At 37.9% G+C, this 16,653-nt stretch overlaps 1 protein-coding gene across 10 annotated transcripts in view; it reads right to left on the bottom strand.

The window, feature by feature from the left end:
* Positions 1–14,212, bottom strand: part of AHI1 (Abelson helper integration site 1) — a 94,322-nt gene extending 80,110 nt beyond the window's left edge. For 5 of the 10 annotated variants that reach the window (XR_004356095.1, XM_032683177.1, XM_032683185.1 and 2 more), the window contains exons 1-6: positions 10,891–12,646; positions 9,675–9,746; positions 9,170–9,291; positions 1,345–1,955; positions 612–769; positions 185–398 (exon numbers count right to left, since the gene is read on the bottom strand). Coding sequence is in view for 9 of the 10 variants with exons in the window: in XM_032683177.1 (XP_032539068.1) it covers positions 185–398; positions 612–769; positions 1,345–1,955; positions 9,170–9,291; positions 9,675–9,684 (1,115 nt within the window). In the remaining variant the exon portion in view is untranslated. Of the gene's footprint in view, positions 1–184; positions 399–611; positions 770–1,344; positions 1,956–9,169; positions 9,292–9,674; positions 9,747–10,890; positions 12,647–12,668; positions 12,950–13,378; positions 13,861–14,159 lie in introns of those variants that run through there. The other 5 variants (XM_032683180.1, XM_032683182.1, XM_032683179.1 and 2 more) reach the window with 5 other exon arrangements.
* Between the last annotated feature and the right edge of the window lie 2,441 nt (positions 14,213–16,653).

Here is a 16,653-nt window from a genome sequence, read left to right as displayed (position 1 = left end):
TGGAAAGAATATAGAATTAACTGCATTGCAAATATGGGGACCTCGAGAGCAATACAGCAGTGCAGAGCATTTAAAAGTGCCAGAAGGAAAAGATAAATACCACCATCATTTATTGTAGGTAATAGGGAAGAGTATACCTATTTATTGTAAACATTGATAATAGAAACAGTTTATTAAAAGTCACCTGTGATCCTTCTTGACATATAAGCCACTTCTCTGATCAACAACATGGATTTTAACTACAGGATGAGATACTAGGAGATCAGTTTTAAGTCGGTCAGATCGATGGATATAAACACCCAAAATCAGATCATCAGCAAAACCAAATTTAGACTGAGTTGACATTTCTGAATTCTTCCTTTCCTCATCATTTTCTGCAGCAACTTCTGTGGTTTCTTCTAGAAATAGGAACAAAGTAAATAAACTGTCACCAGTGATTGATACATCAAACTTCCTCACAAATATGCCTCAGAACTGGAAGAACAAAAGTACAGTTAAGCAACTAGAGAAACAAGCAAATTCTGTGTTACCACTAGGGATAAATATTTCTGTAGCAGCACAAAAAAAACAGGTAGCAAAGTATACACTGTTACACTATTTTGCTGGCAGACCTTTTCTGGTTTTCTTTTTAACCTTCCTGGCTTTAGGTTTCTGTTTATCCATGCTTTCCTTGAGTGTCTGTCCTTCTGATGTAAATAGTCTTTCAGGTGACTGACTTTCATTGCCATCTTTTTCCGGATGATGCTGCAGCTCAGAAATGGACATTGCACTGCAAAGTAATGAATTACTGTCAGGGCAATTGCACTCCACTGCATATACTGATACAATTGCTCATTACCATTACCAATCCACTTGGAATTCTGCAACTTATCATCTGTCTATGCTGAAAATGCAACACTCCTCACCCCCCACGTTAGTGTCTTGCCTTTCTCACTGCTCTCCCTCCTTCACCTCCCCCTAATTTCCAGACAATTGCAGAACTGCTCATGTGACTAGAGAGAAGCTAATGCTATTCTGCTGGATCAGGGCCATCACTTACCACAAAAAAAAAATAAAATCATGCATAAAATTATCTTCAGTTACTTAAGAGCGAGTTCCACAGAAAACACAGATCAAATAGCAATGGAGGATGTTAAAAAAAAAAAAAGTTAAAAACAATCTGTGAGCTAAACATTAATCATGAGACAATTTTGAAAAAGTATTTGGTAATAATTTTCCATGACAGATTCATCCAATTAATCATTTAGGAAATATGAACAATTTAGCAGAAAGCTTCTGTCTATCTTAAAATGAAACATTTTGCTTAAGATTCACAGACACACAGTGTACAGTTTATCATGATACCTTGTTTCAGCTTCACTTAAAACTGCTATTTCTTTCTTCTTTTTTTTCTTTTTGCCCACTTCATTGTTCAATGCAACTTCGTGGCTTTGAACAGTGGAGGTAGATTCAGACATCTGTTCTTTAAGTTTCTTTCTCATTTTCTTTTTAATTGCATTTGCCTCATCCTCAGCCACATGCAGCTGATAGGCTTGAATTAGCTGCTCTTCCTCTTCTAATTCAGTTACATTTCTCACTTCAGTCAAGGAATTTTTAATCTTTCTATCTGCTTCTTGAGGAAGTACATCTGTTTGTGATTTACTTCTTGTTTTCTTCTTTGGAAAATCATTAGTCTTTTTTTCAAAACTCCCCAATTTAGCTTCATATAAATCTTCCTCCTCATTAAATTCTTCTTGTAACAGTGATTTCTTTTTCTTCCTGTTTGACTTTGGTTGCTTTTTCTTCTCTCCACTAACAATATCATTGTTTATTTTCTCTGCAATTGATGCTTTCTCTCTCAATTTATTTTTTGTAAATCGCGGACTCTGTTCTTCAGGATTATATGTGTTGTTTATAATTGCTTCATCATTCACACTTTCCTTAGATAGATCAATTTTATTTCTAAAGGTATCAAGCTATAAATGAAAAGAACATAAAACACATTTGTACTAAAAATCACGTCCTAAAGATAAACGTAGCACTTCATGTTATTCCTTCAGCAATCTTACACAAAGTAAAACGAAATCAAAGATTTAGTTATTTTCTTGTTTTGATTTTACAAGTGACAGATTGAAAGTCAACAGAAAATTCACACTGGAAAAAAACATTTGGTGTTTGGCCACCTGATCCTCAATGTTTCGTATGTTTTTAAATAACTTTTACGTATACCCAGTAAAAAAAGAAATCAAGTCTACTCCATAAACAGATGCCAATGTTTACACTATGGAAGACTTGAAGACTACATGCAGCACAAAACCAAATATTTTTATCCATTGAAAATGCAAGTTAAGAGACAGACTTCTAGCTCAGATGTTTTGCTTCTCAAAATTTATCAATGAAATCATATTAAGAAAGGCTAAAACGGAAAAACAGACTTCCATTAAGACTTCTAAAAAAGCCCAAACCAATATAAGTTGGAAAAAAAAAAAAAAAACCAACAAAAAACCACCCCACATTATTCTTAGTGGAATGGCAGAGAGTTAATCTAGAGAACAGTGTTGTAAAAACAGCAAAGATGAATTTCAGCTAATGCATTTGCCTGTGCACCACTTCTAATTCTTGGAGGTTTTATAGAAAACACATTGTAAACTTTCCTCTTCCCTTCAAGTTTCTATTCCGGGTTACTAAAGGTCATAATGTTACCTCCCTTGGATTGGAAGGAGATCTAAGCAACCTGATATAGTTGAAAATGTTCCTAATCACAGCACAGGGCTTGGACTAGACGACCTTTAAAAGTCCCTTTCAATCCAAACTATGATTCCGTGATATCACCAAAGAACACAGCAAGTAACTGTCTAATTCTGTAAGGAGGTCAGCACACAGACCTCTGATCCTCGACAAAACTTCTATAAAGTTGCTGAGGTTCATTTACTCTGTTGTCTTCCAGAAAAATCCCCTAGAGACTCATCATGAAACATCAGAAAGGACTTTAAAAACCAATGAAAGCAAATTAAAAATAAAAAAGTTTGGAGAAAATATATGTATATGCATACAATCTTTTATTTGCCAAGACTCTTCCTCAATAAACACAGACACTGTCCCTTTCTAGTTGGGATACTTCTCCCAGTTACAGAATCATGTTTGCCTCAAATATTTGTAAAGAGGGACAATATGCATAAGTGATCACCAAAACATACAAGCTTATAAGAAAACAGAGAGACTGAAATTGCAATGGCAATCATGCTTTGGAGAATAGATCCTGACTTAAAAAGGCCCACCTGTGAGAACAGTATTCTATGACTAGAAAGAATATCCAATGTGCAAATCATCTACATTCATATTCTAGGCCCTTAATTATATGAGCCTGCAAACCTTCCTCACTATCTTGTTTTATTCACATCTGACACTTGAAGAGAGAACTTGGTGAGCAAGGAAAATATTACAAGAACTGAAGAAGGAGAATGAAGGAAAAAGAAAGGCAAATTTGAAGTATATGAGTAAAAGCACAAGAAAAAAACACAAGGAAGTTTACTATTTGTATGAGAAAATCAATAAATAAAAGCAGTGCGACAAGAAAAATACACAAAGACAAAATTTAACACATAAGTAAAAGCTGACGTCTAAAACTATAGACAACTAGAGACCTAAAAATGCAATAACTAGATTTATTAATGTTAATTATTAAACAACACTCCACAAATAAAGCATAAATTTAACAAAAAAAGCACCTAGAATGTCATGCTAGTATGCTTATCTAAGACATCATAAAATCTAAAGTCATTCATATATCTTTTCATTAGGTATCTTTATTTTTAGTTCATATGTCTAAAAATAGTTTAAACACCAAATAATGAAAAAACTGTCCTTGTATCTTCATCTTATACTTGATTAAACAAAGCAGTAACATCTTATTTATTCATAAGTCAATGTTTCAAGAAGATGTGGAAAATCACATATAGATAACTTGAAATACAGAACAAAGTAAGGGAAAGAAAACAATTAAAGCATCAAGCTTGGTATAAACTAAAAAAAAAAACAAACAAACAAACCAGAAACAAAAACTTCCAATAGTTTACTTCCTTACCTTTGTTTCTATGAATGGCTTTAACTGCAGAGTATGAGGAATGAAGATTAAAACACACCAACAATTAAGACCCAACAGTGGCCAATAGCTGAGGTCATGCTTTGCCTTAGACAGAACATTAATCCATTAAGCCCAAGAAGTAGAATTCCTAAAGGAATCCTAAACAAACAGTTCTCATCTTTGACCTGCTCAAGAGTTTCTAAAACAACTGTGATATTCAAGAATCATTTCTTTAAAGAAATCATTTCCTTAAAGAAATCTAGCAAAAACTGGCTTGAAATATTTACTAGAACTTGTTATTTATTATGCCTACAAACAAAAACCATAGATGATAGAATCTTTAAGGTTGGAAAAAACCACTAAGATCATTGAGTCCAACTGTTAATCCAGTACCACTGTGTTCACCATCAAACCATGTCCCCAAGTGCCACATCCACACGCCTTTTGAACACTTCCAGGAATGGTGACTCAACCACTTCCCTGGACAGCCTGTTCCAATGACTGACCACCCTTTCAGTGAAGAAGCTTTTCCTCATATTCAATCTACCTCCTTTCAGGTAGTTGTAGAGAGCGATAAGGTCCCCCCCAAGCCTTCTTTTCACCAGACTAAACAACTCCAGCTCCCTCAACTGCTCCTCATAAGACAGGTCCTCCAGACTCTTCACCAGTGCCACTGCCCTTCTCTGGATACACTCCAGCCCCTCAATGTGTTTCTTGTAGTGAGAAGGAACAAAACGTACATACACAAATATGTGTCACAACTAGTAAGCACACAATTATAGCAAATTTACTTATAGGAAAAAAACCCCACCACAGATTATCCTTGTAATGAAAAAAAACACAATCACAAACTACAGCAAATTCCTAGCACATTTATAGACACTGCAGGCAGCACAAGGCTGCTTCCACAGTTCAAACGCAAATTCCTCAGATACACAGCCTGTATGATCTTAATTCAGGTCACTTTTTCCACATGTTGTAGTTGTATGATGTAATTAAATAGAGAGGAAAGATGCAAAGGAGTCATAAAACAATAAAGTAAAAGCCATCAGATTAGGACTCAGGCAAAGGCAGGGATACTGGTATAGATTCTCTGACTGAAATGCAGGACTGAGAAATACCAACTAAGAGTAATTGTCAATACATAAACACACTTGAACTGAGTTAGAGAAAGCAGTTAGGCTGGAAAAGCAGCTCAGAGAATCGACCCTCTGGAGTAACTCCAGAGACAGGCCTCTGACCTGAACATGACTTCAGCTTAAAATCTGGAACAAATAAGGCGGCTTTTTTTCAAAACAGCTCCATGGCTACATGACAACACCAGGACAGAGGAAAAACTCTTTCCTGAAAACAGCCTTGTTTGCACTGCTGGCTTGACAGGAGAGAGAGATGGGTGCCAGCCAAGATGCAAGCAGGTGGGCTAACACTCAAGGCTCATATCACAATTAGCCAACCTCAGGTCACATCACTCGCCACTTGTGTCCCAGAGCTGACAAAAGGGACAACACCTAATAATCTTACGCCTTTTTAAAAAGGCTTCTCAAATATGCATGAGTGGAAGTTGGCAACATATCGAGTGAGTTTGTCACGAGTATCTGGAAACTCACATAACCAGATTTACAAAGGTACCTGAACTTCTTCCCCTAACACAGGCACATCTTGAAAAATTAGGGGTGGACAATGCCAGCCAATTGAAGCACTGATATGTACCAGTTGTAAAAGACCATTTACTTACAACTGAATTGGTAATGAACGTACTTGTGATGCTGATTTGTTGAGTTTAAGAAAATCTTCATGTGCTAGGAGACCAATTTTACTGCCATTGCTCATATAAGACTATAAAATGTAGACACACTAAGCTAGAAGACCTTTAATTTACAGAAAAGATGGGCTTGGACAAGTTTCACCAAATTCTAACAAAAAACATTGAGAAAATGTGTAGATACATTATACAGTCAACTATTAGCAGTTCTATTATTTTAAAGATAAGAAACAAAGAAACATAGGAAACAAAGCAGAAACAAACAAGAAACACAAGAAAGAAATGGATAAAACCCAGCAGAAATCTCCATAATTATTCAGTGCCTGTCAGCATACCCAAAAAAAGCAGAACCTGGGAAAATTCTACAACCTTAAAGCTCTGCAGGTTTTACATCTGAGACAGATGCTAAAGTACTGAATTGGTCAGAAGAAACCTGTAAAACCACCATCTTACCCAAAAGAATACAATAATTGTCAAGCCTGAAGATGGACTCCTACTATCTGTACCCACATGAAATTCCAGACTCCAGCCTGTCATTCAGGGCCTTATGAAGAAAGAGAAGGAGCAGGTTCAGTGAAGCAGGAAATATAAAGCTTCAAACAGGTAAATCTGTTGCAGTCCTGCCTTGAATATAAAACCTTACTACCAATGTACGCCCACCCCAATTTGTAATCTGATCAGACTACAGTCTAGGAAAGAAATTTTTGCCTCCATTATGGGATCTTGCTTTTCATCTGGTAGAAAAATTCACTTACGTTTTCAGAGTTAAACATGCTCTTTTCTACCATAAAATTTAGATTGAACCAAATAAACTTAATTTTCCTGCTGACCTTAGACAGACTAAAATAGCTGGGCAAAATAATCTGCATATTGCCTGAACTGAAGCTTGCCTCATTCTAACAACTTGTAAGAGGAGGAACAACTGGTAAAAAAAATTATGGTGACTGTTTGCCCTAGAAAAGATACTAGCAAATTCACTTTCTGAGTGTGTCTCAATTGCTTGTATCTTCAGCCATGCCTTTAGGCTTCACACCACTGCACCTGTGGCTACTGAACAGCAAAACAGAGCTTTCACTGGCCACAGCTGATGCCTATTTCCATCTCCATTACAAGCCCCTCATTCCTATTAGTTGTGACTTCAAACTCATCCTGCCCTACAGACATCAACCTTTCCTCTTCCAGCCAGGCTGTTTCCCTTCTCCCCAGGCAGGGTCTCCAGGCAATGGGCACACAGAGCAGCACAGGCAAGCGGGCTTATCCTCAATTCTGTCATTTAAAACCACAGCAGCCTCCTGCAGCTTCAGAACTCAGATTTCAAAGAAACAGTGGACTATGAGGGAAAAGGTTTTATTAATCCAAGAAAGGCTAGAGCAAAGACAAAGGAAGGAAGCAGACTGGTACATTTCCAGTTGAAATATGCTCTCAACCCATGACCCGTTTCTGATCAAACCTAGGATACCATTTATGGCAAGTGCGTGACATAAAGGCAACCATCACTGACAAATTTCACATTATTTCAAGATATGTGAAACTCTATATAGTTAAATCACATGAACTGAAGAAAACGGGAACAAAAACAGCAAACCTCCTCCATCTACCTCCTCCTCCCTCCACTCCCACACACATTTATTTCTTACAGAGAAATGACTGTTTATTTGCTGAAGCTTTTACAGAAACTTCTACTTGAAAGCAACCAGCATGGAAAATACCAGCCTGAGCTCTTGCAACTTTGCCACACTTTAAGGAAAGTTCTTGGTTTTTAATTGCTTTGATTGGTAAAAATCTAGTTTCAACAAAGCCATAAATTTAGGTTTCACATTGATCCTAAAAATGCTTCCTAATTTGCTTGCATACCACTAATTTTGATTCAGGTCATTGTGATTTTAAGTGCTTCTAGGTAACTCCAAAACACTAGTGTTTTATGTCAGAGACTTCTGGAATGGAAACCAAATTTAAAACCAAAGTAAGTGTAAAATATTTATGAGTAATATCTATTTGCATATGAACACATAATTATGTACTTAAAAATACTTAAAAATAACAATTAAAAATTCACATTTCATAAAGAAGGTTAACCTAACTGAGGAAGAATTTAGTCTTGTATTTAGACAAATGCGAGCAAAAAAGGAAAAAACCCACCCTTGAACTCTCTGTGATATATTTTAGACATCATGTTAATTCTTTGTATAGACTATTGACTAAATACAATATACTTCAAGGAACATAAATAAAAAAATCCACACAAAATTAAACTTCAAATTGCCAATATAAGACAAAATAGCAATACTAAGTTTAATATAACTATTCTGAATATATTTAATATATATAATAAATACAGGTAGCATTTTGATATTACACAAAATACCACTTCTTTGTCTTAAATTAATATTAAAGAAGGAACATTCATTTCCAGCACCTGATAAGGATATTGCAAGAAAAAATACTGAAAACATAAAACCTAACAGGAGGAAAGCAGAAAAACAGAACATTCGTCTCTTAAGCAAATTGCTTTCTTTTTAAATTCCAAATCTTCTAAGTCAATAATCAAGTATATATAGGACTCATATTAGACATTTATTCTCCTGTTCAGGAAAAAGACTAGAATCTGAACCATAATTCAGAGGAATTTCTGAGGCTGTTTTAATGACAGATATGCCACAAACGAAAATGTCATTTAACCATAAAGTCAGGAGGATAAAATCCTTCCTAAAAGGCAAGTCACAAGCTAAGGTCAAAATCTTTAAAAAAAGTTGACATGTGAACACAGGACCACTTAGACACAAAGCTCAGCACATGCAGAAATATTCTGATCACTGACATCAAATTCAAAAGAAAAAAGTAGAAAATTGAATAAAGTTAATTATTATCTCTAATATTATTACAATTTCTCATCAGTTTTCAATTCACAGCTGTATTAGATGGACATACTTGTATTACACAGATGTAGTGCTCTCAAAATCAAATACTTGTAAAGCCATAATTCTACTAGTCCTCAAACATCTAATTAACTCCAAGTAAAGTCAATACTGAATTTGAAAATCTTAAAAATTTTAGAAAAAATGTGAATTGAAAACAAAGAACCGGTGGGCATTAGGTAAATGTATGCCTGCATGTGCCACTTTCTTTTTACCAGTATTATGGTCTATACCTCCAAATTACAAGGATGCATTGCTGGTACACAAACAACAAATAAAAGCCACATCAAAAACAACGGATACGTGCAGAAACATAATTTATACTTAATTTTTTTTTAATGTTTACAGCTCCTTTCTACAGTACATTTTCCTGATCTTTTTTTCATTATGGAAGGCAATCAAACAAAACTCACAAGTGTTCTAACTCACCACAATACTCTCTGGAGAGTCAAACTTCTTTTTCTTTGATTTCTTTGCATCTGTTAGGCCTGCATGGCGTCTGAAGATTTCCTCAAAGCGGACTTTGGTTTTTGCCTTTGCCTCACTTTCAACTGTAAAAAGAAATCTAGAGTATGATTCACTATCTCAATAATCACCATTGCTAAAAAAGTGCATAATCATGATTTAAAATTGCAAAGGATGAGAATTATTTATCAGGGAAAGTTTACCAAAAAATTCACTTAGTATTCAGTTAAGAAAAAGACTGTTGAATCCTCAGCTACAGTATATTTATCATTGCCATTACAATTTTTACAAGACTCCCTAAGTATAAAATAAAAAAAAAAAAACACTTCAAAAATCAACTATAATCATGCATTCAAAAAGAAGCCAATGCAGCATTACAGATTTATATAAGACAGAAGTAACTTCTGTCATTTGCATCCAGTTCTAACTATAAAATATGTACTGGAAATCAAACACAAAGTATTCTTACCTGCTGGCATTTTCAGTCCTCAGTTAGAAGTGGCTCAAAACACCAGCTGCCTCTTCCTCAGAATTCACCGTTCTGTTTAAAGTAATTAACAATTTTCATTAACACAACTGGTCCACAGACTTGAAGCTAACAATTGAACATGTGCTGATTAATATTGAGTACAGCTCAGGATTCTCAGCATCTGATACTTATTATTTGAGAGTAAATAAATAACAACACTACAACTGGCAATAGCCAAATAATTCAGCACTATAGTCCTACAGTCTTCAAAAAACCCCAACAGTTTATTTAAATAATAATGACCCACAAAGCCATTTATATTGAAGCCTTTCTAATCAGGTTCCAATCCTGACAGCATCATTGAGGAAGTCACATTGTAGTCAGCTCATAACTTCCAAAGCAAAGATTAGTATCTGTCAGTAAATCTAACTTTACTACAAATCTCTAAGTATTTATGTTTACACAAAGCATTTGTATTTTTCATAAAGCAGACAAGCAATTACATGAAACTCATTTCTCTAAACAGAAAAATGTTAGGCCCTACTGGTTGTGGAGAAAAGCCTAGAAATGCAATCCAAACAAAGCTTGAAGGCAAGAAAAAATATTACACAGCTTTATCTTTTCATCAAGAAAATTCAGAATGTTTTACAAAAAACTTTAATACAAAAAGCTGTTTTGTAAACAGCAGAACTAATGGAACTTAGATTTCTGAAGGTGTTATATTCCCCTTAGCCTTCCATACAACGAACTATTGTACCTATCTCCCTGACACCCCATTCAGCAACAGCTCCAAGTTCTCCCTAGGCAACATGTCCTGTTAAACACCAGGAACTCAAATTGAATAGGCACCCAGACTACATCGATCCTAACAAATTAAGACACAGCATTAAATACTGCCAGGATATGGTTGCATTACTCTTGTACCACTTTGGTCCAAGCCACCTAACACTCATCTACATACGGGTTAGGAGTTATTATGGATTATTATTAATAGGCGGTTTGCATGTAGCCACTCTGACTTGAGGCTGGGAGAGTTTAATAGCAGTAAAGTGAGCCAAACATACCACAGGGCCTCAACATGCACTCCTGGGCACACACATCTTATACCAGCACAGGGAAGAGCTGAGGCTATATTGGGTCCCCAAGAATCTGCACCACCGTACCCTCAGATCCCTCTCACCTTTATTTCATAGTGTTACTTGCACAGGCTACATACCTTCAGGTCATTCCACACTTGCTACTTAGAGTACTGTGGCCTGCTGGATAGCCAAACCAAACCAAATTAAGAAAAAAAAAGCAAGAAGTGTACAGGTTGCTTTGGGATTCTAGAAGCGCTGATTAGTCAGTAAAGTCAGGTGTCATTACTTTATATCTTAAGCAAAGCATTTACATTAAGTATCCAGCATTCTAAGGATGTTTGAAATGAGCAAGGATGGTGTGGTGGTCCCAGAAGGGACTTTATTGGAAGAAAAAAAAAGTTTAGTTCTGTTATATGTTTCACCACGACACTCATGAGGTTGCAATATTTTCACTCACTGAAACATGTTTTGGCTCGCAAAGCAAAGCTTTACTGTCACAACTAAACCAGTAACAATTAAAAGCAACACTTATTACAAGAAATGGTACCAGAAAACACCACTGGAAAATAAAACTGCTTTTGCAATTTATACTTAGTAACATCAAACGGGCATTTTAAAAGTACTACAGTTCTTAAGTGCTGCTTTTCAAGTAATCAACTCCCAATTGTCTAGAAAACTCCTATAATTTAGAAAAGTAGAAAACTAGACATGTTTATAAATACAGCAGATTCTATCACTTTAATCATTCACTGAGGACCACAGGAACATGGAAAAGTCTCTTATGATTAGTTGAGTGATTACAATCAGCCCTTGAAAACTAATTACGAACAAATGAAATGCTAAAGGGCTCTTAAAATAAAAAATGAGAGATAATATAGAACACAATAGCAAAATGAGTAAAGTACATACCTGTTCCAAGTATAGAAATAATTTTATGGTCAAAGGTTAAATAAATCAGATTACAGAAACACTCCCAAAACCCAACCTATAGGTAAATTAATTTTGCAGATACATTTGCTTACAATGAAACAAACACCTTTCCAAAGGCCAGGCTCACTTCACAGCTACCATCATTCTGCCTATTTATTCAGTAATTGTCTATACTCTTGTGGCAACAAAATTAAGAGATAAAGTCCTCCTGATAGTGCTATTATTTAATATACGTTTCCAATTTAGAATTTCATGACATTTTACATAGTGTATTAAAGCAACTATTAGACTTGTGTAAATATAGATCATTAATCAACAGGGGTAAGATCAAGGCTGTTTACTTAGTGTAATCTCACCTTGAAATAGGAGAGATTTAATGGTGTATCAAAGTTCAGCAACCACAGTGCCCCAATCTGAATAAATTCAGTTATCAGCAATTTTGTAAAATGCATTTTTGCCTAATTAGATTGGATCTCTTCCATGTTAGAAAACAAAAGACAATTCAGGAATGACAAAAATACATACCTGGAACAGTGGCATATTCCAGCCACCATGAATAACCAGAGAAACAAATTAATGAAGTCCAAACTTTCAAGAATTATTATACACTTTCCCAAAAATCACCTAGTTTGCTCTTTTCTAATATTACATGTACATATATACATATATATTTATATCTAAAAATGCATACAGAATGTATTTATAAAAGTGATTGCACATTAAATTCTTGCTCTTTTCACAATATTTTGAAATACTGAGTTCCTATATGCTACACCTGTAATACAGGAATTCTCTGTGCTAAACATGCCCAAAAGGCCACCGTTCACAAAAGCCACTTTCATTGGTCAATAAAAAAAGATATAAATCAAACCTATACTATAATGAGTAGAACATACAGAATCTGTACTACATATCGCTACGGGACAAACTTCCTACCCAGTTAGGACCATTTAGGAAACTGAGTTGACAAAATATAATTGCATACCTCAGGATTTTCCTAAACTAAAATCCTCAACTTTCCTTTTTTCACAGAAAGTGAGTGTAAACTTCAGTGGCTGAAAACAAGTAGAACATCAGGCCTTGTTTACTTATCTTTTAGATCATAATTAGAAATCTTAGGTTTTACTAGTAGGTTTCTAATGCTGCTACCTGTACGTATCACTACTTTGAATCCGAAAGACCTTCAGCTCAGAATTATAGAGCAAAATAACATTGAACTGAATCTGTTTCTCTTCACCATTGATAAATGTGACACCAAAAAACAACCTGGTTTTATTAAAGAAAATCTAGTATTTAAGTCCAGAAAGCTGATAGACAGCTTTATTATTATCATATAAACACCTATGTACTTGCATATCAATAAACACTACTACCAGAAGTGCAGTAGCCTTCTTCCAGTTTAGATGTGCCTGTAAAAACCTTGTGTTCAAACTAGTTTAAAAAGATGTTTTAAAAAGCTGGTGCTACTCTCAGTTTTCTAGTAGTATCAGAAAGCTTCAGCTTCAGAGAAACTGTCGGGATGGGGTTTTTTCCCCCAGAAATTTGGCAGCTTTAGTCAAGAGAAAGTTGCAAACAGACTCGGTCCACTCTGATAACAAAACTACGGACTTCAGTTCTATGTAAGGAAATACAGCTGACTTCTACTGTTTATTAAAGTCTCTGCCTTATCTGATAATCATGAAAATGCTTTCTCACCAGGTATTTTAATTTCCAATGCGGCATTTTGCTTTGCCTAGAAGAACAGTGGTAGATAAAACAGCTATAAATGAAAATTCACAACACACACCACCACTGGACTAACCAACGGAATTATTTAATGAGCGTGCGATGTGAAGATGCACATTCCTCATGGGACGGAGGCATCCCCGCTTTGGAGCTCAACCTGCCAGGCACGGAGCAGCACTGGGGTTCACGTGCCGCGGGACGTAAACTAACCACGCAATGTTACCCGAGTGAACTACAAAGCTTGTAAAGACGGGGGGGAATAATACTGCTCAAGGGATTACGGCTTCCCGCGGCACTGATTCGTGCCACCACGCAGCGCCGAGACCAGCAGGCAACAGGTCTCCCTAGGCCGCCTGCCCCGACAGTCAACCCGCGGGGTTACCCTGAGCAACCACGGCGTCCGAAGGAGCGGGAAGCGCTCCCGCTGCTTCCCGAAGCGCGCCGAGGCCTCCCACGCATCCCCGCGCTACCGGCCCGCGCTGGCCGCCGCCCAACCCGCTCCCGCTCCCGGCTCCTGCTCCCCGCCCGCGCCAACCTCCCCGCCACGGCGCGCCCGTGGCTGAGCCCCCCGCCCCGCGGCGGGCAGAGGAGCCGGGGGAGGGCACAGCGGAGGGGAGGCGGGACCCAGCCCCACCCGCCTTGGGGGGCGCGCACCGGGGCGAGCGGCGGCACGCGCCCGGTGGGACCCCGGCCGCGCGCAGCCTCCCCTTGCCTGGGGCGCGGCCCCGCTGCCCCCGCCGACATCACTCACGTCGGTCCCGTCCGCTCCCGAGGCGGCAGCTGCGGGTGCCCCGCCTTCCCGCCCCGCCTTCCCCCACCGCCTTCCCCCACCCGCCAGTGAACTCACTCCCGGTCCCCCCTCCGCAGCCCCGCGCGGGTGGTTCTGCCCAAAACAACCCCAGCTTCCAAGGAAACGGCGCAGGCGCGGAGGGAAGCGGGGCGAGGAGGGGCGGGCGTGCGAGTGGCGGAGGCGGGGCTGTTGAGGGTGGTTAGGGTTGTTTTGTTGTATTTTACTCAACAAAGTCGCGGTGCTTGGCTGAGCGGTACCGTCTTCTGAGTTCCGGATCTGTTCACAGTGGTGTTTGCCTCTCATGCGTCATGAGTTGGTTACGAAAACCTTTCTGGAAACGCGAGGTTGGAATTTAATTTAAAAAAAAAAAAAAAAAGAGAGAGAGACTGTAAAAAGCATTAGAACCGGGAACCGTCTCGGGGATGCCTTATGGTCCATTGGAAAAATGCGTCAGAAGTCCATAATAGCACTCTTGAGTTCACACTAACAGAAGTTGCTTGCGGAAGAATGAAGTCTCAGGGTAACGAGCTCTATTGGAGTCAGGAGGGCGTCTGTCAAGCGTTTGAAATGGATATCAGCTTTCTGCAAACGGCAGCACGAGTGAATGTCCTTAAGCTATGCAGATACTGGAGAAACTTTTATTTTTGTCTGATTTAGTAGCTAACTTAAGCAGTGTTGAGTTTGGTTTTTTTTTTTCCTCTTAGGAATAATAACTCATTACTGGAATGAAAGAAATCTGTGTAAATTTCTTCTGTGCCAAATCTGGTTAAAACTGTAGATCATTCTTTCGCGCATAGAAAGTTTGAGAAATTAATGAAAGGTTTTGAATGAATATGGTCAGATATTTTCAGAAGCAAAGTTGGGTAGAATTAGCCTTTGGTTGACAGTGAGCAATTTTTACCACCTAGAGGTGAGCTATTGCTTGTGATTCTATGGTTGTGACACAGTTCCCATAGTGTCTTTCAGATTATGTGAATGAATTTACACTGGCTGCCAAAAGAATGCACATTCTGAAACCTTGCTTCCTTGTTTCTCAGGTGTTACTAGTGATAGATGCTGTTATCTCTTTCTGGTACTTACTTGTCCTTTGCTTTCTCAAATGCTTGCATGCCTTCATGTGATAGGTAGGGGTATTTCTTTTTTTATATGGCAGGTGTCCTGGGTTGCCTTGGCATAATACAAACAAAAACCAACTCTTCAGAATTTCTTGTACTTCTTTTTTATCCTTGGTGTATCTGCATTCTTGTATGTCTCCATCCTTGGTAGTCCCCCAAACTCCATTAAATAATGGCTTTGAACAACCTGATTTCACTTTAAGGTTGGCCTTATATTGAACAGGACCAGAAATCCAGATGTTACTTCCTAAGTTGTATGGTTGTGACATTATTTGTTATGTCTATATTTGATGTATAATTAGATGACAGTTCTAGTGCTAGTTTTCACAGTAGCCAAGACACTTCAAAGGGTCTCAGGGTTAGTCATAAGTTAAACATCCTAATCAAAGGCCACACTGTATGTCTGTAACCTAGCAGGTTCAGAAAAATTCTAATCCAAATCCTAGCCCCAACTTCCAGTGTAGACAAAATGACAAAATGGTTCCCCAAGAGAATACTAATTTATTGATTATTGTGATATGTTACCTCTGTTTGATAAGCCTTATGTTACATCCACAGATTGTTTAGGATGCAGCAGAAAAGCTGCATCTTCAATGTTTTCGTTTGTAAACATCAGTACCGATCCTGACGACACCAGTACAGTCAATCACAGAATCACAGAATATTCTGAGCTGGAATGGACCCACAAGGATCATTGGGTCCAACTCTTAAGTGAGCAGTCAAGAAACAGATAAGGTTTATACCTAACTTGTCAGCCACAATCTGACAAGTTGTACTAAAAACTAGACATTTTCTTGAGAATCTGTTACAGGACAGTGACTGTGAAGACAGACTCCAGAAAGCTTTCAATACACTAGCTTGCACAGTAACCTGAGAGCTCCCTTGCACAGTTTTGCAAGTTATGTCGTTGTAAGGGACGGTTAATGATTTACACATTCTGAGATCACCATAAGACTTTTGCAAACTGAAAAGAAGCAGCAGCTCACCCAGCAAAGCCCTGTGTCCCCCCCACCCCGCCCCTTTCTGGGACGGGTTGCAACACTGGTATAATATGCATAAGCACTGTTCCTCCCCAGCAAACGCAAACCTACATACTGTGCATGTACACAGATATTCTAGCACAGTCTCCAGTGCTGTCTCAATGAACTCTTCATCATGATTAAAGTTGGGACAGCAGGCACAGCAGTAGAATATATTGCTGAGTATGGCAAACCAATGTGGAAAGCAAGGCAGGTTGAAATGAAAAGTGTCTCATGGTAAATTCTGAAGAGTGCTATCATCCTTGAAATTATGCTTCCTCCGAGGATTAGGATTGGAGTTAAATAAGAAGGACGAAGATG

This window comes from Chiroxiphia lanceolata, chromosome 3 (assembly GCF_009829145.1).
Source record: "Chiroxiphia lanceolata isolate bChiLan1 chromosome 3, bChiLan1.pri, whole genome shotgun sequence".
Taxonomy (NCBI): domain Eukaryota; kingdom Metazoa; phylum Chordata; class Aves; order Passeriformes; family Pipridae; genus Chiroxiphia; species Chiroxiphia lanceolata.
This window is presented reverse-complemented; position numbering and strand designations above follow the sequence as displayed.